This window comes from Bubalus bubalis, chromosome 21, assembly GCF_019923935.1.
Source record: "Bubalus bubalis isolate 160015118507 breed Murrah chromosome 21, NDDB_SH_1, whole genome shotgun sequence".
Lineage (NCBI taxonomy): Eukaryota > Metazoa > Chordata > Mammalia > Artiodactyla > Bovidae > Bubalus > Bubalus bubalis.
This window is the reverse complement of record NC_059177.1, coordinates 54328502-54355342: the sequence shown is the minus strand read 5'-3', so window position 1 is coordinate 54355342 and position 26841 is coordinate 54328502. Positions and strand designations below refer to the sequence as shown.

At 53.8% G+C, this 26841-nt stretch overlaps 1 protein-coding gene across 9 annotated transcripts in view; it reads left to right on the top strand.

The window, feature by feature from the left end:
- The window catches only part of ATP2B2 (ATPase plasma membrane Ca2+ transporting 2), a 376005-nt gene that overhangs the window by 248617 nt on the left and 100547 nt on the right, over positions 1-26841 (top strand). For all 9 annotated transcript variants that reach the window (XM_025272341.3, XM_044933835.2, XM_006077475.4 and 6 more), the window contains one exon: positions 8366-8870. In XM_025272341.3, the coding sequence (XP_025128126.1) occupies positions 8672-8870 (199 nt within the window). In that variant the 5' untranslated portion in view covers positions 8366-8671. The remainder of the gene's footprint in view (positions 1-8365; positions 8871-26841) is intronic.

Genomic DNA, 26841 nt, shown 5'->3' with positions numbered 1-26841 from the left:
TTTCCTTCCCCATTCCATGGAGGAATGAATTTTATAAACTCAGACACACTGAGATGCAGCCACTTAAATACAGTCCCATCAGGAACCAGAGGGAAAGGATAAAGCACAGCACAAGAGAATGGATCAGTAATGGTGGGGTTTCTGGCATTGGTGACAGATGGCACTGATGGATCAAAGTGAGTCTTCTCTATAGTCATGCAGTTGGCCCCAAACGACTTTTGCTTAGTCCCATTTTCTTGGCTCAAGCCTGCTCACAGGGACACCCCATTGCCTGACAACCTGGCTTTGAGCGACAGCACCAAATACCTGGGGTCAGCTACCCATGCTTGATCACAGAACTCATGAAAAATGCCCTGTGCCCTCCCTACTCCACCCACACCCAGCTGCTCAGACGTCCCAAGCCTGTGCTCTGTCAGTCAGCACTGCTGTCCTGGATAGCTCTAGGGGCACTTATAACCCTTTGCCCTATGTCAGCACCACAGAACACGGACAGCTCCTTGACACGCGGTCCCTATACCCACCCCAGATCCCAAATCAGTACTGTGGCCTTGGGGACAGCTCCCAGTGGAGACAGTTCCCCAGTGCCTGTTTCTTTGTCCTCCCCAGGGGGGCTGTCAGTCAGCACCACAACCACATGGATAGCACTCACGCCCAGCCTCTGCTGGTCAGCCGGCAAGGGGAGAGAGGGGGCCCTATGGTTATCAGGTTCCCTGGCCTTAGCTACCCAATCCCTCCCTAGCACCCACCTGCATCCATCCATCAGCATGTCATCCCTGGAGACGGTTCCCTGAGCCCCAAGGACCCAGTGACCTGTTGTTTATGGTCAGAGCACTGACATGGCAGAACCCCGTGTATCATTACAGAGATCAGAAAAACGGGCAGGAGCCTGGTCTGGTGGAAAGAAGGATGTAACTGGGCCCTTAAGAGTTTCTGTGTGCGTGTGTCTGAGAGCTGACTGCCTCCCGCCCCCAAACCAAAGACCTCATGCAGTCCTTGCAGTCTTCCTGTTTCCTCCTCTGTAAAATAAGAGTGTGGTGGTACCTGTGGCATAGGGTTGTTGTGAAGGATTAAACGACATAACAAAGGTGGAGTGCATAGAATGGTACTGGACACATGATCCAAGTGTCCCCCTTATTGTTTGTTTGTTTGTTCTTGTCCTTTCAGCCCTCCGCTTGTAATCTGTGAGGACAAAGCCAGGGGCAGGAGAGAGGGAGGCAGATGAAGCCCGAAGGGGATGGTGTCCCTCTAGCTAGTTAGGAGCTGGAGGCTGGGGACAGCCAGGGAAGTCAGTGCACCTGTAGGGAGAGTTGGGCAGGGTGAGAGGTGAGACTGGGGAAGCGGCCAAGACATTTGACTGAAACCAGAGAACACTGTGGGCTTCGCAGGTGGCCCTAGTGGTAAAGAGCTCTCCTGCCAGTGCAGGAGATGTGAGACTCGGGTTCGATCTCTGGGTCAGAAAGCTCCCCTGGAGGAGGGCACAGCAACCCACTCCACTATTCTTGCCTGGAGAATCCTATGGACAGAGGAGCCTGACAGGCCACAGTCCGTGGGGTCATAACGAGTTGGACATGACTGAGTGACTTAGTATGCACACACACACGTAGAGGACGCTGAACAGAGCAGCTGATCCATCTTAGGCAGAGCCCTCGAACTGCATGTACCCTCTCTTGGAGGTAAGATGAAGTCTCTCCCAACACTTTTCTGCCTCAGCTAAGCTTTCTTGCCTCTATCTGCTGATGATTTTACTGTTTTTCCTTCATCAGAAAACCCTCCTAGATGTTTTTTTTAAAAACTTTACTGTTTTTCTTTCAACAGAAAACCCTCCAAGTTTTGTTTTTTTTTTTAAAGGAAGGTGTATAACAGGGAGCACATAAAGGGTACGAATCTTGGAAGGCAGGCGCTTCCATGCAGAGGCCAGTAGGTGTCAAAGGCACCAGGTGAATTCTTGTCCGCTTGTGATCCCTAGGTTCTAGGACGTTTCTCCTTCCTCCAGCCTCCAGCCAAGCAGGACTTGGCTTGGAGCTAGGATGATGTTCCTGCTGGGCACAGCAGGGTAGCAAGGAGGCTCAGGAAGTGCCTCTGTCCTGAGCAGCAAGTATCTGGTGATGGGATACTCCTTGAGGATGGTGCTAAAGTGGCTCTCGACTGAGTATATGTCAAATCCCCCCTAACTTTATAGGGAAGGAAACTGAGGCACAGGGAAGAAGGCAGTGGTCTGAGGCTATTCTGTGAGTTGGTGAAAGGCAATGGGACACAGAGGCTTTGGACTCAAGCAGGCACCCATCTGTAAGGCACTGGCCATCTGTAACCCTCTGAGCCCAGCTTTCTCTCCTGTAAGGTGGAAACAGTGATACTGAACAGCCCATGCAAGCGTGTGCTAAGCAATCCATGTTAATAGTGGAGGCAAAGCTGAGATTGGAGCTCCACAGATGCAGTTCCCAGGCAAGTGCCATTTGGATTGAAAGTGAAAGGTGCTCAGTCACGTCCGACTCTTTGTGACCCCCATGGACTATACAATCCATGGAATTCTCCAAGCCAGAATACTGGAGTGGGTAGCCTTCCCCTTCTCCAGCGGATCTTCCCAACCCAGGAATCAAACGGGGGTCTCCTGCATTGCAGGCAGATTCTTTACCAACTGAGCGATCAGGGATGCCATTTGGATTACATTGCCCCAAAACCTGAAGCAAGAGTGGTGCAGGAATCATTCAACTTGGTCAGCAGACCCTGACCGTGGGGTCTGGGGGGCTCTCTGTGGCAGAGTAAGCAGACCCTCAGCTAGAAAGGTGGTCTTGCTCTCTCCCTCCCTTGCTCTCTCCAGAATCCCAGTGCCTGAGGCAGGGCCTGAGATGCAGCTTTTTATTGAGTAGGTAGATGGATGGATGGATGGATGGATGGATGAGTGGGTATGTGAGGCAGCTAGAGGACCAGGAATGTGGGGTTTCCCCTACCATCTAACACTGGAAACTCCTGTGGAGAACAAGGGGCAGTGGAGAGAGTTGACCCTGGTGGTCAGGGGATCCACCCTCCCTCAATTCAGGCAGGAGGCTGGGAAGCTATGTGAGAAACCCCAAGTCCCTAACAACCCACCCCTTGTCCCTGCTTCTGCCATCTGTGCCTTTGAGGCCGATGCGTGGCTGTTTCTGTGGGTTTTTTTTTTTTTTTTAGATCTTCCTTTTCTGGTTAACAGGATAGGAGTTTTCTAAAAATAGCACTAAACTTGCTTCTGAGGCATTCATTTTCAGTTCCCTTCCTCTTTCCCTGTTCTCTCTCCTTGACTGTGAGAATTCAGAGCCGAGACCGTCATTGTGAGCTTTGATGCGCGCGCGCACACAAACCTAAAGGACAAACCTCTCAGAGAGGGGCGGCTAAGGCAAAAACTACAGCCCCTCCCCTGACTGTCCAGTGAGGCTGTCCCTCTGTCCCCAGCTGCCAGCTGAGTTCCCCTGTCTCACCCTGGTCAGCACCCAGCAGGAGGGTCCCCTTGGCTGGAGTGGGGTGTGGGGAGGGGCTACAGAAAGGCCAGAATTTCCATCCAGGAGAGGGGATGCCTGTGGGGATCAGTCAAGACCAGAGCAGAAGGGAGACTAGCCCTTCGACCTGTGCCTACAAGCAAGGGCCCTCCCCAGCCTTCCGAGCTGTGCTGGGGGCCTTGCGGGCACCGTCAGCCTGAGACCTGTGTTAAGGACAGCAGCGTGGGGACAGTCTGGTTGAGCAGCTAGAGGAGAGGAGTGAGATAAGTTAGCGTCGTCAGAACAGTCACTGTTTAATGAGTCTCCCTCTTACTGGGCCAAGTTCCATGTCAGTTGAGTCCTCACCCGGCCCTAAGAGGGAGGCTGTGGGGCTGGCTCTGTTCCAGGAAGATGAGATGGATGCACAGGGAGGGGTGAAGAGCCTTGCCCCCACCTCGCCCCAAATCTCAGAAGCCCCACCTGTCAGCGTCAGGCCTCGTCATCGGGGATCTCCAGATGGGGTCTGTGTCCCCACATGGCTCACTCATTGGTGCCGGGGAAGATTCAAACCAAAGAGTGACTTTATAAATACATATTAAGGTGGCATTTAAATTCAGCACATCTGAAAACAGAAGGATTCGGCATCCGAAAGTTATTTTTAGCGCCTAATTCATTTGCAGTGTCCCGGCTACCATCCTTCAGTTAGGGTTTGAAAAGCTGTTGGTTTAGGTTTGGGGGTGTGTTTTTTTAAAAAATAAAATCCTTCCTTTGAAAGATGGATTTCTTTTTTGTTAAATTAACTCCAAAAAAAAAAAAAAATTGCTCCTTCCTCTGCCAGTCTCTCCTGGCAAAGACTTTTTATTAAGGTGCCCCTAACCTACTCTTGAGTCATTGAAGTATAACAGTACAGAGTCATTTAAATGCTAATAAGATGAAACTGAAATGCACAAACCCAATATTGTCAGAACGTTCTCCTGGAGTCCAAAGGGGCTGTGGTATCAGAGCCAGAAGGAACCCCAGAGAACACTGCTCCAGTCTCTTCACTTTCCACATGGGAAACAGGCCCAGGCAGGAAAGAGGCTTGGTCACCCAGCAGGAGCTTGGAAAACGGGGAGGAGCTTTTCAAGGGGCTGTGGCCCCAGTGGCTGTGTGACCCCTAGGGTGTTGCTTAACCTCTCTGGGCCTAGGACTGGCTCTCTGCCCTGCCCAGGCCCATGCCTTAGTTTGGGTTGCTATAGAACAAAATACCATAGACTGAGCAGCTTAGACAACAGAAATTGTTTTCCTCATAGTGCTGGAGGCTGGGAAGTCCAAGATCAAGTTACCGGCAGATTCAGTTCCTGGTGAGAACCCACTTCCTAACTTACAGATGGCCGTCTCTTCACTGTCCTCACACAGTCAAGAAAGATCGTCTCTCCCAAATCTCTTTTTATAAGAAGACTAGTCCCATTCATGAGGGCTCCACCCTCATGACCTAATTACCTCCCAAATGCCCCCCCTCTAAACACCATCACACTGGGGATTAGGACCTTCAACACATGAACTTGGGGCAGGGGGACACATTCAGTCCATAGCAGCCTGTGTGCCCATTACTTAGGACAGGGGGACTGTCAGTGTGCTGTTGAGAGCTGGCTGCAAATGAACCTCGTTGCAACCTTGAGGGAGGTGCACTTGCCAACAACAGGAGGGGTAGGTAGGAAGGAGGTGGGAGGAGGCACAGAAGCCAGTTTACTGCAGAGCGTCTGCTCCAGGGGCCAGGAGCTGCAGAGAGACCCATACACCGGGTCTCTGTGGGTTCTTACAGCAGCCAGTAAGGCAGATGGGCCAACCTAACTAGGCTCATGAGCCCCAGAGAGGTTAGGTGACTTCTCCAAAGTCACACAGCCCATTTTCCTGCAGGGGAAGACTATATTCCCTGCTCATATTAAGAGAAAAATCTTCCCTGATACCCTGGGCCCGATCACATCTTCCTGCTCTAGATATCCACAGCATCTGGGACTGACTCCCTGCTGTGGCAAACCCATCATGTTATAACAGGTCTTTTGATTGTCTCTCTTGCCCCTTGTCAGCTCCTGGAGGGCAGGACCCATGTCTGGATTATCCACTGCCTGGCACAAAGGAGGTGCCCACAGCACAGTTAATGAATGGATGATTGGATGGATGGATGGATGGATGGGAGGGTGGATGCATAAATGGTTGAAGATCATTGCTCCTCTTCACACAACAGCCATTAAAATCACCAGTCGCCCATTAACTGATGCCTACTGTTGTTGTCACGGATATAATTACTGCTAACGGTTCTCGTAGCTCGTGGTGTCAGAGATGTAATTATCGGTGCCTGTAAGCCACGCCGCAGGTAGCAAGAGGACAGAGAGAAAACAGCACCTCGGGGTTAGAGAGTCCCTCGTGGTTTGCGAAGTACTTTTGTTCACATATGGCACTTCATTTAAGCATAGTAAGTGCCCCATGAGGGAGATACTACCAGGGAAGGCAGCAGAGCCTCCTGATTAAGAATATGTCTCTGGATCCAGATCTCCTGGGTTCAATCCCAGCTCTGCCACTCACTAACTCTGTGACCTTGGATGAGTGACTTCACCTCTCTTGGTCTCGGTCTCTGTGTGTGTTCTAGGGAATAAGAAGACTATCTGTCGCAAAAAGTGCTTGTATGGATAGTTATGATCATTAGTGCTTACCATGTGCTTGTCTTGATTCTAAATATTCTGCATTAAATAATGCATGTAAGCCTCATAATACCTACAAGGTAGATACTATTACCCTCCCTGCTTTTTTTTTTAAAGATAATGAAACTGAAGTTAATTGGCCTCCCATTCTGCTGAGAGATGGCAGAACTTGAACCCAGAGGCTGTGTCTTCCAGAGCCCCTCCAGTTAAGCTCTACAGCATCTCTGCACACAGCCCTGCTTGGTCCTTGCCCCACCTGCTCCTCTCAGAGATGTATCATTGGGGTCCAAACTCATGGGTTTGGGGATGGGGTGTGCTTGGGTGGCCAAGGACCATGAGTGCTCCTGCAGGACTGTGGGTGGGAGCCCCAAGTACACACTTTGGTGCCTCCTGCCTCTGCTTAAGGCATCAGCTCCATTGTAAGTTCTACTCCACGTGACACGGGTCAGCCCCAGTGCGAAAACCAGGCTTCCACGGCATCCCTGAGTGAAGGGCCCCCCTCTGAGGCATGACAGGCTTCTCCTGTGGCTCCAGCACCCCCTGCCCCAGGCTGGGAAGCCCTGTACCCCCAGTGGACACGCACTGGATTTGAACAGGATTCATAATTAGTTTCCAGTACACTGAGAGGTCACGGGGGCCAGGGCAGACTGACTTCTTTTATAGACGAAGAAATCGAGCCTCGCAAAAGTGAAGGGACTCACCCAGGACCCCACAGCCAGGACGTGAGAGAGCTCGGGTTTGAACCCGGATTGCTGTGATTTGGAATCCTGTGTTGCTCCTCCGCCATCGGTCCTGGTCTTCAGCGAGAAAGGGGGGAGCGCCCCCTAGTGGGAGGGGAAAGAGCAATGGGCTTGGAGCCGGAAGATCCAGGCCACCTCTGGGCTCCATCCACCTTTGCTCTGTGTCCCTGGACAAGTTCTTTTCCCTTTCTGAGCTTCAGGTTCTTCCCTGGGAAAATGAGAGGAACCCTGAAATCACCTCCAGCTCTAAAATCCTGTGCAACAGGAAAGGGCTGTGAAGGAAAGAGAAGGGGCAGGGGAAGGGACACGTCGGGGCTGGGGTTGGGGCCGGGGTGGGGGCTTGGTCCCATCTGCCTGCCGCCACCTCGCCGTCATTGTCCTGGGCCTCGGATGGCCAGCTGTCCATCCCTGCTGGGCGGGGCCAGTCCCTGTGCCAGGCCCGGCCGAGCTCAGCAGAGGCCCTTTGTCACCCAACGCTTGCCGGGGCCTTGGCCACCGGTGTTGGGTGTCTGGGTGGATTGGGTTCTCTCCTGGCAGCCTCACAGATGCCACACTCCTGCAAGGGTGGCCGGGCGGGCAGAGAGAAGCCGCCCGTGCTCGGCGCTCCCCGAGGGCCGTGGCAGCCACTATCCGTGGTGCTGGACTGCAGGGCCCCCAGGTGAGGGTTCTGTGGCGCCCAGCTCATGCTGACGGCCACGGTGACATCCTGTTGAATGTACGTGAGCTGGATCCTCTCGCCAGGACACGAGGGCCTTGACCAGTGTGCTTGCGGACTGCGGGTGGAGGCGGGGGGCTTTCTTCCATCCCCACGCCTATGGGGAGAACTGTGCGTATCAGCAGACACAGGAGACCTGGATGGGGGAACCATCTGTGCTGGGGGGAGGAGCCTGGGAGCTGTGAACTTTGGGGGAGGGGGTTGTGCCCCGATTGTGTGGGCATGGCATGTGTGCAAACAGGGTTGTGAGCACGGGTGTTTCTGAGGGGAGGAGGTGGGGCTAAGATGACGCCTGTAGATGTGACTACGTGTGACAGTGTGCATGTGGGGAGGGGTGTCCACCAGGATGTGTGCGAAGGGGGGGCCCTGCATTGGGGAGTGTGTGTGGCTTTGGTTAGGCCCTAAAGTAGGCGGGTTGGGTGTTGCACCCTGAGCTATGTGTCAAAGGCTGTGTGTATACCAGGGTTCGTGTCATGAGGTCAGTGTGTGCACAGTGGGCTGTTGGAGGTGTAGAGTGTGTTATGAGGATGCATCAGGCTGTACCTGGGGGAGGGATAGTGTGGAGTGCCCAGTGGGCATCAGCGCATTTGGGTTACAGTGTGTGCTGGTGCACGGTGGGGTGTTATATGAACATCAGTATCCAGGTGTGTGTACGTGTAGTGGGTGTTATCTGGGGTAGGGTGTGTGTGTGTGTTTGGCACATGAGTACCTTCCCGAGCACCTGTCCCCTGAGGCCTCTGGTGCCTGACCCTCATCACCTCTCTGTGCTTGTCCCTGCAGGAGCCCCCACCCCTGACCATGTAGATGCCGGCTCCCGGAAGCAGCATGGGCCCCACTGAATGGAGACTCCTGGGTCTGCAGCCCTGAGCCCCTCCGGCCCCTGGACCTCGCCCCGCGCCTGGGGACGCCCCTCGGAGCCCACCGCCACTGTCGCCAGCCCACCTCGGCCGCCCCCTGGAGCTGGCCGCCTGCAGCCACAGCTGTCCAGTGAGGCTGTGCTAGGGACAGCCACGCAGAGCCATCGGCCAGCGGCCTCCTGTGCAGTGCTGACCCTTGGGCCCGCCCCGAGCGGGGACTGCGGCAGACATGGGTGACATGACCAACAGCGACTTTTACTCCAAAAACCAAAGAAACGAGTCCAGCCATGGGGGCGAGTTTGGGTGCACGATGGAGGAGCTGCGCTCCCTCATGGAGCTGCGGGGCACTGAGGCCGTGGTCAAGATCAAGGAGACCTACGGGGACACTGACGCCATCTGCCGACGCCTCAAAACCTCCCCTGTCGAAGGTAGGTGCGGGAGGCTCCCACCTGGGGTTTGGGTTCAGGGGTCAATGAGACCCTGGGCTCCCTGCTTCCGGCCCCAGGAATCTCCGTATCCAGGCTTCAGCATACAACCAATGAGCCGATTCCAGCTCCCCGGCCCCCCGCCACTGGGCTTGGTCATGTCCGACTCTCGCATGTCCAGACCCTGATTGGGGATCCCTCAGTCTGGGGCAGCCATGAAGCTTCTAGGATGACAGATAGGCAGGAAGTTGGGCCATCATGGGCAAGGTGACGACGCCCGTGTGTGTCATACCTTGAAGATGGCATGGGGCCTTCTTGTGTATGCGTGTTAAGTCGCTTTAGTCATGTGCAACTCTCTGCAACTCTATGGACTGTAGCCCACCAGGCTCCTCTGTCCATGGGATTTCCCAGGCATGAATACCAGAGCGCGTTGCCTTTTCCTTCTCCAGGGGATCTTCCCAACCCAGGGATCGAACCCCCATCTTTTATGTCTCCTGCATTGGTGAATGGATTCTTTACCACTAGCGCCACCAATGAGCAGGCCTGTGATCTCCAGAGAGGGGAGGTTTCAGCCTCCTGGGGGCTCCCCTGGAGGGGAGCAAGGCCAGGTTGTCTGCTGCAGGGCAGAGAGGAAAGACAGCAGCCTAGCCTGGGCACCAGAGCTCTGAGTTTGGGTCCCCTCCCCTCAGTCACCTTCCTCTCACCACGAGAGAGAAACGTTCACTACATACACCCCTCAGGCTCACGTGTGAGGCACTCTGCCCTGGTGCTGCAGTTTTGCACAAAGAGGCTGCCTCAGTTTCTTCCTCTGGAAAATGGGGCTAATGCTTATCTCACAGTGCCTAGTGGAAGCCCGAGCATGCATACAGTAGGTGCTCAATGTGTGGCAGGCATTGTTATTCTAAAGAGAGTGGACGACAATCCTCCTCCAGGGATAGGCCACAATCTGGGAGGCAGGCAGTGTCTGAAATCTCACCCCTACTGACAGGCGACAAATTTGAGGCCGGAGATCACTCCCACACCATCTCCCGACTCCAGACCCCATGCCCTGGGCACTGCTGGGCACTAACCCTGAACGCGCTCCCTGCAGAGGCTGCCCGTGGGCCTCGCCACTCAGCTGGGGCCAGGCGGTCCCTCACTGTACCAGCACCCATGTGCCCAGCGGTGCTGGGGTTCAGTGTCTCTCTTGGTCTGGGGCCCGCCTCTCTCAGGACAGGAGGCAAAGCTCAGATGAGTCCTTCTTCCCAGGTTGGCTCCTGTCGCTGACATTTTGCCCATGTTGCTGAGTCTAGGCAGAAGTGTAGAAACATCTTTTTCTTCTTTGATGTTGTTTGGTTTGGTTTTGGCGGGGAGAGTAGAAATAGAGGAAGCATCCTTTCTTCGCTGTGTGACTCTAGCTCAGGGCTTAAGAGTGGGCTTGGCCTGGGGGGCTCCTGGCCCCAGCCTCCTGTGAACACCCACCCATGGCAGAATGGTCTGTGCTGTCCTCCACCATCAGGTTGGCACAACTAGCCTGCTAGGAGACAGGGTTGTCCCAATGGTCTTTGCCTTTTTTTTTTTTTTTTTTTTTTTTTGGTCTTTGCCTTTTGAGTGGGACCAGGAGATTCTCTTGAGTCAGAAATTCTTAAGTGTCTCTGGACCCCCAGACTCTGTAGAAAACCCGATGGAAGCTATGGCCCCTCCCCTGCCCAGAAAAACAGCCGACAGTGTGCCACAGTGTGGTCTACACTGCCAGCAGGTTCGCAGAGCTCTTCAAAGCCAGGCCCTGGACCCTGGGCTAAGAAACCCAGCCTCCCCTCCCAGCTGACAGGCTCTGGGACGCTGGGTGGCTCACAGCCACACTCCAGGGCGGGCAGCAGGTGCGTGCCTAAGGACAGGAGCCCCGTCCTGCTCCTCTCTGGACACCCCGATCCCAGCCTGGTGCCTGGCATAGAGAAGGGTAGGTAACTGTCCCTGATAACCCTGAGTTGTGGCCACTGAGTCCCCGGCCCACAGAGAGCAGCTCTCAAGTGGCTGAGCAGCCACAACAGCAAATCCCAGACCTAGAGCAGCCAAGGGCCCCAGGGATCAGAGAAGTGAGGTGGGTGGACTTCCTGGTATTTGAACTTGGCCATGGAGGAAAGGAAAGGGAAAGCACGTGATGTGGCACAGAGCAGCATTTGTTAGGTGGGATTCCCCAGACTGCTGGTGCGCTGCAAGAAGTGAGGCATTATGTGAAAAGAAAAATAAAGGAGACTTTGTTTTCTCACCTGTAAAACGGAAGCGATGATGACTATAGCTCTGCCACCTGTCATCTGTATGCCTTTGAGACTTTTATCTGACCTTGCCAGACCTTGGTTTCCTAATATTTCGTGAGCATCAAGTGAGATGTTTGATGGTTGAAAGGTCCCTGAGGAGGGGGAAAGCCCATAGTGGGATTAACCAGGGCTGCGTTGCTGCCCTGAGGTATCTCCCAGGTTGCAGACGGAGCTGGGGGAGGTTTGTGGAGGGACCAATAAGTGTAATGCTGCCCTTGGACTTGGACTTGGACGACTGGGATTCAGATCCCAGCTGGGCCATTTGACAGCTGTGTGTTTCTGGGCAAGTTACTCAGCCTCTCTGTGCCTTAGTTTTCTCATCTGAAAAAATGGGGAAGTACTAGTGACTACCTCATAGGGCTGTGATGAGGATAAACTGAAATAGTTTAACAGCATCTACCAGGCGCAAGGACAGCACTGTGTTAGGGCTCAGCCCCAGAGACTGAACACCTCCATTTCCCCATCAGTTACACAGATTTTGAACACTGAGTGAGGTCGGGCACACGAGTGAGGCCCAGCGTGTGCGTCCTTCTCAGCCAGCATCAGCTCTTGTCGTTTCCAGAATGATCGTCACTACTTTGGAAGAAGTAGCAGTGATTTCCAGAAAGGCTAGAACCCGACTCTTCCGGGACCCTGGCCCGTGTCCCAGCTGGTGCTACACGTGTTTTCCCAGGCTCTTCTGCATCCTTATCACCCACCTTCCTGCATGCAGGTGATGTCACCCATTTCACAGATGGGAAGCAAGAGGGCTAAAGTCATCACCACGGCTCACAGCAGAGCAGACTTTGAACACAACTGTGTGAGGCTCCATGCCCAGCCATGCCCTCAGCCCCAAGCCACGCGTGCATAACCTGGGAACAGTCCTGCAAACCCTCTGTCTGCCAGGGGGAGCCGCCAGGGCACTTTCCATCTTCTCTCTCCCCTGCAGCCTTTGTCCTGCCCTGGTTGGCCCTCTTCTGACTCAGAGCAACGCTTGGCCTCCCGCCCCAGCCTGTGGCTCCAAAGCCCTGTGATCCGGGGCTGTCCTGGCTCCAGACAGAGGCCCAGGTGGGCCATTCCCGACACCCTCTGTCCTCATCTGCTGACATCAGCAGGGAGTGGCTTCTGAGTCAAAATCTGGGAAAGTGCCCCAGTCCTCCCGAAAATCCAGCTACTTTTAGGCAAAAAGATTGCTGAGGGTGATCAAGGGGATTTGAAACCATAGAGGTCAGCTCCCACCCAGGGCGCCACCTGCCGCCCACCCTAACCACGAGCTCAGCGCCCACAGCCTGGCAATACTGGATATTTCACTGGGCCACCGAGCACCCCTGCTCTCCTCTCCCACTGGGGGTCCTCTTCCATCCTGGTGATGCCTCTCCCTTGGTGCCCTCCACTCTCCTCCTCCTTCCTCACCCATCCAGCCTAGGGCAGTAGAGCCCCTGATGCTCAGGTTTGACTCCTGGCTGGCTTACTCTTTGAGAGACACTGGGAGAGCTCAGTGAATCCTCTCTGAGCCTCAGTTGTCATGTCTGTGAAATAGGCATAATAACACTACCTTCCTTATAGAATGTGTGAGAATTAAATCAGATCACCTATCTGAAGGGTTTAGCCCTGTGTGTGGCAGCCCCTAGACACAAAATGATGATCATTGTCATTGTTATTATCATACCCAAATAGTCTCTTTTTTAAAAAACAACATGCTCTGGCCCCATCCCTGTGCGAGAATTAGGCAATTAAATGAGATGGTGCCCAACATAGAGTCAACGTGCTATCAGAGGAGGCTTCCCAGAGGAAGTGGCTTCGAATTATCCAGAAAGATGGGTAGTGGGTATTGGGGTGGTCTATGAGCCCTGGGGCGCAGGAGCTGTTTGTCATTCTCCAGTGTCCCCAGCACCTGCTCCAGCACTTGGAGGGTCAAAAATATTGGCAGAATGAAGGGAAGGAGGAAGTAGCAGTGGATGTTCTGTGTCCCTCTCTGTGGGGCGTGGAAGGCTGCAGACCGGAGACAGGATGTCCCTGAGCGGACACTCGGCTTCAGTCCGCATAGCCGTGGGCGGCAGTGGCCTGAGCCACTCAGCTCGCCCGGTGCTCTCCTTCACTCTGGACCCCGCACCACCAGCTGTCAGCTGGGGCGGCCAGAGAGGCCCTGCAGGGTGCTCCCCGTGTTGCATATTTCATGGCGGGGGAGAAAGGGGACCGAGGAGACCGGGCAGCCGCGGGGTGCACTGGGAACTGGATCCGGCGGGGTGCTGTGAGATGGAACCTCCAGTTAATTTTGTATGAATCCTGCGGCCCTGCCCGAGTTGGGGAGAGACAGGGGCTGAGAGAAGGACAGGAGGACAGACGGCGATGGATGGGGCCCCACGTGGACTGAATGCGGTGATGGACAAGACGCCCCTCTGACCCTCCGGGGCCCACATCGCCCACAGGGCTGCCGCCCGCTGGGCACGGGGGAGAGCAGGAAGGCAGCGAGGGGAGGGTCTCCTGTTTGCCACCATGACACTGTCTCCCCAGGGACCCCAGGGAACCTGAGGCAGACCCAGCTGCAGCAGTGTCCCAGGCAGACACGGGATCCACTCGGGGAATTCACAGCCTGGCCAGAGAGAAGGGGAAACATCTCCCTGCCCCTACCCCCTAACACCCCTTTACTCCTCCACCCCCACCCCTGGTCTTCACGCAAAGCTGCCCGGGCTCTGTCAGCTGCAAGGCCTGGAGGAGCAGAGCTCACCCAAGTATGTAACAGGCTGAGGAAATGTAACCACTTTCTGAATACCTCCAGGGGCAGAGGAGGGGCCGGCATGACACCCTGGGAGGTGTTCTGGCCTCACTGCTATCGCTCAGCAGGTCGTGACTTCAGGCAAGATATTTAGACTCTCCAGACCTGTTTTCTCACCTGTGAAATGGGACTGTGCTACTTCCCTCTCCCACCGTTTGGAGACAGTGAGTTGGAAGTGCTTTGAAGGTTTTCTACCAAAGAAGTCATCATCTTTCAGTATTTACTGAGTATTTCTATCTATTAGGATTCTATTCGGGGCTTTCCCAGTGGCTCAGCTGTGAAAGAAGCTGCCTGCAATGCAGGAGACGCAGGAGACCTGGGTTCAATCCCTAAGTTGGGAAGATCCCCTGGAGGAGGGAACAGCAACCCACTCCCCTATTCTTGCCTGGAGAATCTCATGGACAGATGATTCTATTTGGTAGAAATGTGTCTCAAACTGGCTTATGCAAAAAAAGGATTTTTTTCTGGCTTGTGCAACTGAGAAGTCCAGGGATTGTCCTGGCCTCAGGCATGGGTGGACCCAGGGCCTCTGATGCTGAGAAGGGCTTGTTCATTCCTCTCCTGCTGTCTTCCGCCTCCACTGTCCTCTGTGTTGGCTTCCTTCTCAGACAGGCCCTCACCCCATGAGGGCTCCAGCAGCCAAAGTCACCTCTTTCTCAGGGCCCCCGCCACTCCATGAAGTATCAGAACAGACTCCCTTGAGGGCCACCTGGAGCCGCTCTTGAACCAATCCCTGTGGCTGGAGGTGGGAATAGTCTGATTGGTCAGACCTGGTCACATGCTCACCCCAGAAGGGTGCAGTCCTACTGTGTGCAGGGGAGGTATAGAGGAATGGCAGGCATGCTCCACGCCCTGGAGGATGGGGAGAATAGATAGACTCAAGGAGGCAGCTGAGGAGCGAAGGCAGGATTGGGAGCACCAATTAGGGAGTGATCACAGCCAAACCACACACTGCTAATAATTACACCAGGGAAGCAGGTGGAAGCTGGCTGCATCCAGGCTGGGGAGCAGGAGTCTCTGGCCAGTGTCCCAGAAGTGAAGAGGCTGACTCAGTGTCATGGTCAAGTCCCAGCTCCATTTTCATCCAGCTGTGGAACACTGGGCCGTTGTCTAACCTCTCTGTGCCTCCGTTGCTTCACCTGTGACCGGAGATAATAACAGGGCCTCTTTCACTGGGTTGCTGGGAGGATCAGAGCATTGTTGTGCAGTTGCTAAGTTGTGTCCAACTCTGCAACCGCATGGACTGTAGCATGCCAGGCCTCCCTGTCCTTTACTATCTCCCAGAGTCTACTCAAACTCATGTCCGTTGAGTTGGTGATGCCATCCAGCCACCTCATCCTCTGCTGCCCCCTTCTGCTTTTGCCTCCAGTCCTTCCCAGCATCGGGGTAAAGTGTGTCAAGTGCCGAGTGCCTGGCATATGGCAGGTGCAATCTCAGCGTCAGCCTGGGGCTCTGGGTGACTTTAAGGGACAGGTTGGGTTCACATGGGTGGAGAAGAGAGAGGCAGCTTTTCTGGGCAGGTGAGGGACCTAAGCAACACGTGTGAGTCTGTGGGTTTCCAAAAATGAGCCCTGTATTTGACTTGCAATGCTTCTATCCCCTCCCCTCACTCCCAGCACCATCAGGAAAAACAAATCCCCTAGAAGCACAGTTTTCCGTGAAAGTCGGATGAATCACCTGTAGACGCCTTCCAGAATGCCACCTGCACATCCTTCTGAATCATCCATGAGATAAACCCATGTGTTGATTGATACGTGGTGCTCTCTGTCTTCCCAGGCTGGGGCAGCAGAGTCGATGCTGGACAGACAGTTGTACAGCCTCAGGGGAGGCCGGGAGAGTGCAGAACAGTTAGAGAAGGGGCCTGACCTGTTCACTCGTGGGGGCTCCTGGCCGGGGTGGTGAATGGGGGGGTCGGGGTGGGGTGTGAGGGGGTGGGTTTCCAGGAACTGCATGTTCCTTGACCTTGCCCAATACTGCTTGGCCTGGGCAGTGCTTCGTAATCAAGCAAAGAGAAGGGGCAGGGAGGATACAGGGTAGGGGCCGCATTGCAGGTGGGCCTCTCATCAGGCGGGCCCACCATCCAAAAAGCCTGCGTCCCTAGGCCAGCCAGTGGCTGTAATTTACTGGGTGCAGACTTATAGGGCCAGTCCTTCTTATTGGGGCCTCCCAGCAGCCCTGAGTGCAGGAAACCATGGCGTACAGAGGAAGGTGGTCCTGATTTGTACTCTGAAGGCACCTTTGGTTTATAGAATGAATGTGCCGTAAACACTGAGTGCCTACTCTGTCCTCAGAAAAGAGAAGGAAGGGGAAGAGCTCCACCCGGGGGGCCCTTGATCCAGGGCCACAGTTTTCCCGTCTGTAAATGGTGTGATAAGAACACCCGCCTTCCAGAACCAATGGATACAGGTACTATTCAAGATTGTCCAATTCTTACCCCACATCTGTCATACTGAGCAGAGGTGGAAGCTAACACAGAGTCATGCATTGAAAAGATGTGTGCTGTGCACCTACTATGTGCCAGCTTGGGCCACGTGGCTCCTCTGGGTTCTGTCTGCTGCTCGGGCAGCGTCTGTATCTAAGTCAGGTGGGCAGGGCCAGGATGGGGCAGCCTTCCATTCCCTATTGGTCCAGGGTCTGGGATAGAGGAGCGCCTTCCTGACCTCCTTCTGCTCCAGAGCTGCCCAAAGAGTTCCTGGAAATGGAGGTGCAGAGCTGGGTTGTTAATCCCTCTGCCTTGAAGACTCTTCCAGTCTAGCTGTGATAGAACTGCCAGCTGAGATTCCAGTTCCAGCTGGGATTCCAGGTGCAGCTGAGATTCCAGTTCCAGCTGGGATTCCAGGTGCAGCTGAGATTCCAGTTCCAGCTGGGATTCCAGGTGCAGCTGAGATTCCAGTTCCAGCTGGGATTCCAGGTGCAGCTGAGATTCCAGTTCCAGCTGGGATTTCAGGTGCAGCTGAGATTCCAGTTCCAGCTGGGATTCCAGGTGCAGCTGAGATTCCAGTTCCAGCTGGGATTTCAGGTGCAGCTGAGATTCCAGTTCCAGCTGGGATTCCAGGTACAGCTGGGATTCCAGGTCCAGCTGTGATCCCAGGTCCAGTTGTGATAGAGCTGTGATTTCAGGCACAGTTGTAGTCCCAGGTACAGCTGTGATTCCAGGTATAGGTGTGGTCATGGGTACAGCTGTGGTCCCAGGTCCAGCTGTGGTCCCAGTTCCAACTGTAATCCCAGGTCCAGCTGTGATACATGGTTCAGCTGTGGCCCCAGAGACTCCTTAACGCGTATTGATTGCTCACAGAGGGCCAGCCCGTCTGCTGAGGCTTCGTGACAGTATATTTGTTAATCCTCTCAAACCCATGTGAAGCAGGAACTACTTGTATCCCCAGTTTTCCAATGAGAAAATTGGGGCTCAGGGCCCCACCGCTAGCAAGGGGCCCAGCCAGGACGGGTGCCCAGACAGGCTGGCACCCAAATGTACCCAGGTAGCCCCCTTCCTCTTCTGGCTGCTGTTGAGAATAACTCTATGGCAAGAGGGAGGGCACTTCCGGACAAAGGCGGGGCGATCCCTGCCCGACTGGAGATGAGTGAGGAGGGGCGTCCTTTGAACTGGGTCTCCTCCCAGGCAGGGCGGGAGGGAGTTGAGCACGCAGTGACCAGAGAGGGAGTGTGTTCTCAGTGAGAGGAGCTGCTTGAGCAAAGGGCCAGAACATGCCCAGGGAGAGGTGAGGGACTCATCACGGCTGGGACCTAGCATGTGTCTCAAGGGGAGAGGGCCAGTCCACGGACTGGGTTTCAGCCGGTGTGTTCATGCAGTGTGTGCAGAATGTCAGCCTGCTGGTCGTGGTTACGTTTGTCTATGCTGTGCTGTCCACATGAATGTGAAGTGGGCCTTGAGCTCCCTGAGAGAGGCCTGAGAACAGCTCCTCTCCAGGGGCCTGGGAAGCCAAAAGGCTCGCTAAAGGCAGGGGGACTGAGGTTTGGGTGAGGCGGTTCTCACACTGGTTTCCCTGGCGTTCCATGGAGGTGCCCCAGGGGACAGGTAGATGCTGAGTGGCTGGGGCTCTGGCCTTCCTGCCCCACTGTGTTCCAGAGCAGCTTCTTCTTTTTTTAAAATCTGTTTTGCATTGTGAAGCATCTAGTAAGTTTTCTTTTAAAAAAAAAAAAAGGTGGGGGGTACTTTTTAAAAAGAAAAGAAAAAATTTGAAAACCTCTAATATTATAGAAAGATACTAAACTGTAGTATCTTAAAGCCTGGGTGGGAGCTCTGGCTCTATAAACTCTCAGTGCCTTGGTTTTTACATCTGTTAAGTGGAATGGGTAATCTCCAGCCCCCGGAATCCATACTGGTCTCTGGATTGAATGAGAAAATGCATGGAGAGAGCCTGGCCCACAGTGGGACCTTGGGAGGTTCATCTTGCACCCGCCCCACTGACCACAGCCTGGGCTCCTGTGTGTAGCCCTCTCATCTGTGTAAGAAGACTCACAGGGCTGGAAAGCCTGGAGTGGGGACCAACCTCACTCTGGCCCCTGTTGACTGAGACTACCAATTGATAAAGCCCGAGTGCCAATGAAGAGAGCAAGTCTAGGGGTCTCAGGTTCTTCCAGGTCCTTGGGACCAACACCTACCCCCAGTGGTGCAGACGTCACACTGGCCAAAGGGTGAGTAGCTCAGAGCCAGTCCCCAGATCCCTCTCCCTTTGACAGACGGTAACGTCACATCCTTAGGGTGTGGCAGGCCCACCATAGCCCTGATGGGGCAGCGCCCTTGGCCCTGCACCAAGCCCTCACGCAGCGTCTCCACCAGGCAGTCTCAGAGTCCTGCTCACACTGGCTCCGTGGGCGGTCCCGGGCAGTCTGTCTCTGGCTTCAGAAGCCCAGAGCCCTGGACACCAGTCTCTGGTTACTTTGCCTTCTTGAGCCTCAGTTTCCTCGTCTGTCAAGTGGGCTAAGGGATGAGAGATGCTGCTCAGCAACCACAGGCTGGGCTGTCTTAGTATTAGGGCAATGTCAGGTGTCCACCTGGCCTGGGTCTCACAAAACTCAAGAGGTCTAAGGCCACCTGTCCCTCTGGGCCTGCCTGTCACAGGGGAGGCCTCAATGGGGCAGGTGAGTTACTTACACAGCCTCCCCTTCACCTCCACAATGATTATCTTACTCCTCCTGGCACAGTGCAAGCCCTGCTGTGGTTTCAGATCTGTAGTTATTTACAGTCAGTGGAAACTGGGGCCTCCACAGATGGTTCTCTCATACCCACCTGCCAGCATCAACCTCCACCCCAAAGGGAGGCCCCTTACAAATTTCTGTGGTCCCAGAAAATGTTCCAAGGGACCGTTTCTGAGCAGAGAAGATTCTGCTCTTTCTCTAGGATAGCTTTGGACAAGACGCCAGAGAATGGAGAAGCAGAAGTGAACCCTTCCAGCTGGGGGGATCTTGGAGGGCTGCATGGAGGAGGTGGTATTTGAGCAAGATGTTGAGGGATATGCAAGGTTTGCATTGGAGAAGGGAACTCCGTGTGGAGGGAAAAGTGTGGACAGAGACACAGAGGCAGAGCAGAAGGCTATGTAAAACGAAGAGCCAATTCTTCTGTTTAGGTTGGGGCTTAGAGAAAGGGACCACAGCAGCAGCGATAATAATTAAGAGGAGCAGAGCAGTGTAGATGCTCCAGACATTCTTCTAGAGCTTCGCACGCGTCGTCACCTCATTTGATCCTCCCAACAACCCTACAGAGTAGGCACTGTTAGTAGTCCCATTTTCATAAGACAGGAAGCACAGAGACATCAAATCACTTGCCCATGGTCACGCAGTGAATGGATGGAGGAATCCAAACCAGGCGTGACAGTCAAACACAGCAATTCGAGAGTCCACGCCAGGACTCCAAATATTCAGCCACAACCTCTGTGCTTAAATGAAGAGGCAGGAGGGAGTCCGTGACGGTCCTCAAACAGAGGAACAGTGCAGCTGGAACAGCTGGCACCCATGGGTTTGGGTTGGATGGGGAGATAACCCATGAAATAAAGCCAGCGGGGAGGGAGGGAAGGGCATCTGAAAGAGAGGTGACGGCTGGACCCGGCCGGGAGCGGTGAAGGAGAGGAGGGCCCAGCCTGCGCTAGACAGTCAAGGGCGAGAGAGGGTCGCGCAGACTCGGTTTTCAAGACAGAGCTGGCCGCTTGTGGTAGAGACGGTCCAGCGAGGAGAGGAACAAGGCTGTGGTGAAATGAAAGGTTTCTGCTGGGCCCTGAGGAATGGGACGGCAGGCCTGGAGGTGGAGCAGCTAGATGACAAAGATGCCTACAGAGAAGCCTGGGACAACAGAGAGGTTTGGGACTCTGCTGCTGCTGCTGCTGCTGCTGCTGCATCGCTTCAGTCGTGTCCGACTCTGTGCGACCCCATAGACGGCAGCCCACCAGGCTCCCCCGTCCCTGGGATTCTCCAGGCAAGAACACTGGAGTGGGTTGCCATTTCCTTCTCCAATGCATGAAAGTGAAAAGTGAAAGTGAAGTCGCTCAGTTGTGTCTGACTCCTAGTGACCCCATGGACTGCAGCCCACCAGGCTCCTCTGTCCATGGGATTTTCCAGGCAAGAGTACTGGAGTGGGGTGCCATTGCCTTCTCCGGGGACTCTGCTAAGAAGTCCCAAAGCTGCATGGGGGAGTGGGGCAGAGGTCTGGGCCTGTGCTGTTCACTGCTGTATCCTAGTGCCTGGAGCAGTGCTGGGCATAGAGTACACTCCATGAGCATACAGGAATGAACTCTCCTGGGGTGCTCATCAAGTGCAGCTCCAGCTGGTAAGGGAGAAGGCAACCAGCAAAGCAAGAGAAGTCAGAGAGGAGAAGAGAGGAGAGAGTCACCTGCAGGCAGGGTGTGATCAAGTTGTCTGACACTGGAGAGGCAATCAGACATAAGAGCTGCCAGGAAGGGTCCAGAGAGGACAGTGAAGGAGTAACAGCCCGGGGGACAGGCTGCTTCCCGAGCTCTTGGGAAACCTTTGCTGGACAAAACAGCAGAATGGTGTGTTCCCTGGGGCTGCCCCCCCACACACCAGCTCAATCGGGTCACGGTGGTTGGGACAAGAGCTGGAGGGACTCTCAGACTCGTGGGGACCACAGGTCTGGAGTGGCTCTCAGGGGCCATCTCATCCAGCAATCCCAGAATGCACTGAGGCCCAGGAGGGAAGGGACCTGCCCAGGTGTGCGGTGGGTGAGGTTCTCACCCAGGACCAGGGGCCCCAAGCCATCCCTGCACATGGTGAAGGGGGCAGACGTTTGTCTTCCCCGCCCCCTGCCTCGTGCAGGCTCCCCACCTCCCCACACAACCTCAGCTCTCATCCATCCCCACCCTGCTGCACGGATGTGTACATTTCCAGGGTCTGCCATAACCAAGGACCATAAACTGAGTGGCTTAAATAGCAGAAGCGTGTTGTCTCACCTTTCTGGAGGCTGGAAGTCTGAGATTGAGATGTCGGCAGAGCCGGTTCCTTCCGAGGGCTGTGAGGGGAGGATCTGTCCCAGGTCTCTCTCCTTCACCTTGTTGGTGAAGAATGCGTGACCATTGTAAATATCTATGCACCCAACATAAGAGTGCCTCAATCCACAAGGCAAATGGTAGCAGACGTAGAAGGGGACATCGACAGTAACGCAACAGTAGTGGGGGACTTGAGCATCCCACTTCCACCAGTGGACAGATCATCCGGGTAGAAAAGTAATAAGGAAGCACAGGCTTTAAATGGCACAGTAGACCAGTTGGGCCTAGTTGATATTCACCTTGTAGGTGGCCGTCCTCTCTGTATCTTCACACCATCTTCCTTCTGTGTGTGTCTGTCTCTGACTGCAGATTTCCTCCATGTAAGGACACAGGTCATCCTCGAACAGGACCCACCCGCAAGACTGACGTCATCCTAACTGAGCAACTGCTCCCCTCTGTGGTGGCTCTATATGGTCCCATCCTGAGTTTCCAGGCCTTATAACTTGGGCAGGGGCACAATCCACCCAGAACATTCTGACTTGAGACGATCCTTTCTGTGCTTGAAGCCCCAGTTTCTCTCCTGTAAAGTGGGGGTGCACGGGGGGACAGAGGAGGACTGTGGTGAGAGCTGACGAGCTCTCTTCCGTGTGGAAGTATGCGTCTCCAAGCGCCCATCACAGTGGGCGTTAGGAAGCAGTGATGCAGCCTATGCGTTAAGCAGCGGGCGTCCTGGGTCTGATCCCAGCTGCGCCACTTACTTACTCGCCGTGTTGTGCCAAGCAAATGACTTCACCTCTCAGAACCTGTTTACTCATCTGTGAAATAGTACTTGTTCGTGATCCGTGGTAAGGAATAAATGAGCTGGTGTAAGAACACACAGCTCAGTACAGGAAGCCTGCAGGGAACGGAAACTGCCGTTCCTCTTATTACCATCATCATCATTATTTACATATTATAGGTTTAAGATGATGAGGCACAGAGAGGGAAAGATCTTGCCCCAAACTCACACAGCCTTCTGGCACAGAACCAAGTGAGAACTCTGTTCTCCTGACCCAAAGTCCCAGTTTGTTTGTTTTTTTTTTTCTTAACCGTTTCCCTGTGTGATGTTAAGTAATTCCTAAATGCCTAACATTAGGAGAGCAGTTAAGCCGCCTTCAGCTTCTCCACATGCCTGATGGAACATCGTGGGAAATTGTTGTTGCAAAGAGCATGAAGCAACGTGTATGGGGCTCGTGATGCGATGCAGTGTGAAAAAGCCGTGTTCAGCATGGTACATGGCAGCAGCTCCGTAGAAACAGATGGGAGGCAAGTGCCAGTGTTGGGGTTATGGGTAAGATTCAGGGTGATGGTTTCTCTCTCCACTTGTCCTTCTGCGTTGGTGGGGACGTTGTCCTAAGGCAGGTCAGCTAAGGCGCGTTGGTGATGAGCAACAGGAGTGGTGGGGCAGATCCGAGGGGAAGAATGGGCATGGTCCCCCGAAGTCAGACCAGAGGCTGGAAAACCGAGCTCGGTTTTCTGGAGGGAAATTGGGATGCGCGGGGCTGGGTGGCAGGACTGACACCAGGAATAGATGCCCCTTGGGGGCACGCAGGGTGGGAGAAATCCACTCCCGCTGTTTCGGGTCCTTGTGTTGCTCCCTAGTTCAGGCAGCGCTGGGCTGGAGGATGGTTAGCACACAGCTCTCTGGGGTGGTAGGGAGTCCTCGTTTGTGGTGCATGCTGATTTCCATGGCGTAAGTGTTCCTACAGCGCCACTAACACGATGGCACGAAATGTGAGACTGGGAGACGACCCACAGTCCACACCATTATGTGGCGTTTCTATGGGCAGACTCGGTGGGCTCCAGAGAACAGAGCGTACTGACAGGCAGGAAAAGAGTTAGGAAGGGACAAGCATGGGCCACTTGTTCCCTTTTTAAATATAATTTATAGAAATTGTAACTCTGTATCATTGAATTCTCATGACGGCTGCCTCTAACAGCCAGCTCACAAAAATGCCTGAATCCTTAGCAACAGGGTCTCTCAAGAAGATGTGAGCTGACCCCACTGCATTTCTGACTCCAGGTCCAAGGAGAGAGCATGTGAATGGCCTGGCCTGAAATAGGGAGCAACACATGGATTGTAGCCGCCAGGCTCCTCCATCCACGTGATTTTCCAGGCCAGAGTACTGGAGTGGGCTCCCATTTCCTTCTCCAAGGGATCTTCCCAACCCAGGAATCGAACCTGCATCTCCTACGTTGAAGGCAGATTCTTTACCATCTGAGCCACCAGGGAAACCCTTGAAAGAGAATCCAGGGCTTAATTGTGAGAACAGTGAATTGAAAGGAGCCAGCCACCCTGTATAGGGGCTTAAAACAATTACACCATGTACACCCTGCCCCAGCTGGCCCCTACCTTCTCCAGGGAGGGAGGGAAATGAACTCAGCTCCCCGTCACCCTGCTGAGCCCACCCTAGAGATTCTCCCAAGAGGACAGAAATCCTAGTGGGAGAGTATCTCAGGGCAGAGTCTTCCCAAGCAGCCCTGCAGGTAGAAGAGGCTGCACGGGGACCCTCGGGAGTCTGGAGTGGCCGCCTATGAATGGCTTGCCAAGACTGGCTAAGGGTGAGTTCTGGTAGGCCTCCGGCTTTCTGGAGTTTTCTGATCCCCTATGTTTCTCAGTGGTAAAGAATCCACCTGCCAATGCAGAGACACAGGAGACATGGGTTTGATCCCTGGTTTGGGAAGATCCCCTGTAGGAGGAAATGACAACCCATTCCAGTATTCTTACTTGGGAAATTCTATGGACTGAGGAGCCTGGCGGGCTCCAGTCCATGGGGTTACAAAGAGTCAGACACAGTTTAGCGACTAACCAACAGCAACGTGGTTGCTTCACAGTGTTGTATTAGTTTCTTCTGTACCGCAAAGTAAATCCACTACACATACATATATCCTCCCATTTTTTGATTTCCTTCCTGTTTGGGTCAATGCAGAGCATTGAGTAGGGCTCCCTACTGTATACAGTAGGGAATACTGTATACAGAGCTATACAGTAGGTTCTCATTAGTTATCTAGACTTTTGGATTTTATGCTTCCTGAGGACAAGGGCAGTCTCATGCACCTCTGAAAAGTTATCACCTAACAAAGATTCTACATAAATGAAAATACGAGTGATGGTGATATGTGTGGGCATGCTGAGGGCTCCCTAGTCCACTTGCCCCAAACAGAACCACAGCCTGCTCAGCTTAGGACCTGGGGGGAGGGGCCCAGCCCAAGAGGGGCTGCGATCTAACAGAGACACACACCCTGCTGCCCCCTTACCAGCCTCAAGGACATGTGAGCTGGCATGAAGCCGCCAGCATCCTCTTGAAGTCCTGGGAGATCTAATTACCCAGACAAGGAGAAAGTGTCGAGTGAGTGAACGCCGGGGTTTGGAATAATCCATTTTCTGACTGCCGCAGTTAATATGAGGCCAGGCTGCAAAACCGTCCCTCTGATGTTCTGACAACGGGCTCCCGGGAAAGCTAGCTGTTTGATCTGGAACTGCCAGCTTCTCTGTCTCCCCCAGAGGTTTCCTAAATTGTCCGAACAATTACCATCTTGGGGAGCCAGCTGTGTTTCCGGCCTCAGCACAGCAGCAAAGAAAATGCAGCCGCCATGTGGGAGGCTGATGGAGACCACCCATGGGGCTTCAGTGAGTCCCAGCCCCCAGGTTTAATTCTAAGCAGTGGAGAGTGGTTGGGGGAGACTTGCGGTTTATATGGTATCTCTTTTTAGTATTATCACCGTTTCACAGACAAAGAAACTGAGACAAAGTGTCAAGGCCAAGGTCACTCACCAACAGGTTGCAGAAGTAACATCTGAACCCAAGCCAGCCTGGCCCAAGTCCCCTCTCTCCAGTGTGTTCTAGATGCCGGCAAATCTTAGATGTTATTTCCTCTCCCTGTTTTGTGTATTTAAATCTCAGAGTCCTTCATGACAGGTCCTGAAGTTTTGTCCCTGAAAAGTGCACAGAATGATGATTTCATGCTAGCGTGTTTCTTGGTTAGTGGATATCTTTACCTTTTGCTGTAAATATCTAAGAAAGAATTGCCTCCAGTAAATGCAGGGCCAAGCATACAGGGTTTAAGGGTGTCGGCCAACTCCTTTTGTAGAAAAGCCTAAAGTGAAACAAAAGGCAAGAAGGTCCCAAGCACCTACTAAGTGCCAGGCATTGGAACCATTCCTTCATTTGTTCATTGATTCATGCAGCAGATGGTCCTTGAGCACCTATCATGTGCTAGACATAGTTCTGGGCCCCAGGAATTGATACAGCAGTGAACGGAATAAAAAATGTCACCACTCTTATGGGGCTTGTGTTTGAGTGTGGGTGGCAAGAAAAAAAGCTAAGAAAATGGAGAAATAATTGAGATTGTCCATTGTCATTACGGCTCTGGGGGAAACAGGCAAGGGCAGGGGGAGGAAGAACAGAACAGTCATTGGAGATCCTGAGATCAGGAGGTGGAGAGGACCTGCAGAATGAAAGGGAGGCTGCGCCGTGGAATGAGGGGGAAGCGTGGACAAAGGCTTGGAGCTGGGGCCTGAGGGGAAGTCAGCAGGGGCTGGACAACCAGGGGAGCATGGGGAGAACTGTGAGGTTTCCTCCCTAGTGGGGTGGATGCTGGAGAGCTGAGAACAGGCGAGGGACATAGTGTGTTATCTCATCCATTCTCACCACGCCCTGCACAGCAGGGACCAAATCTGAACTCCAGCAGGTGAGGAGATACCAGGGCACTGACTGGGTATGGCTCAGCCAGTGAGGAGGTGACAGGGCCACTTTTTGAACCTGGACCTGGGTGAGGATCTCGGTATCACCTAGCCAACCAGGGGTCAGCATGGCTGGAAGCCCAGCCCCAGTCTCCTAGCACGGTACTCCATCCCCCAAAGGTCTTGCTGCTTTGTTCTGTTCCTTATGGCTTTGTTGCTGAGCCCCAGGCTGAACAGAACTTAATGATGTGTGATTTGAGGGTTCATCCGGAACATTTTGTTTCTCCATATAATTGTGAGCCGAGGCAGAGATGTGTGTTGCTGGTTGCTAGGCAACCAGGTGTGACCCAGTGAATGCTGGGGGTGATGATTCTTCCCAGACAGAAGTGGCAGGTCCACCCACCCTCCCCTTTTTGCAGTGCCCCCTGAATCCAGACCCTCTCAGCCAAGCAAGTGAACTCCAGGGACTCAATGATGAGAGGGACAGAATGCAAAGTAAGTGTAAACAGGAGAGGGTGAGAATTCCAAACCAACAGTAAATGGGTTCAGGCCTAAAGGAAAACTAAAGTGGAGGACCTATCCCAATATGCAGGAAAGGTCCTTTACATAATAACAGCCCTCACTCTTACCATGTACCAAACACTGTTTTGAGCACATTAGTGTAGTGTTAGACACTCAGTTGTGTCTGACTCTTTGCGGCCCCATGGACTGTAGCCCACTGGGCTCCTCTGTCCATGGAATTC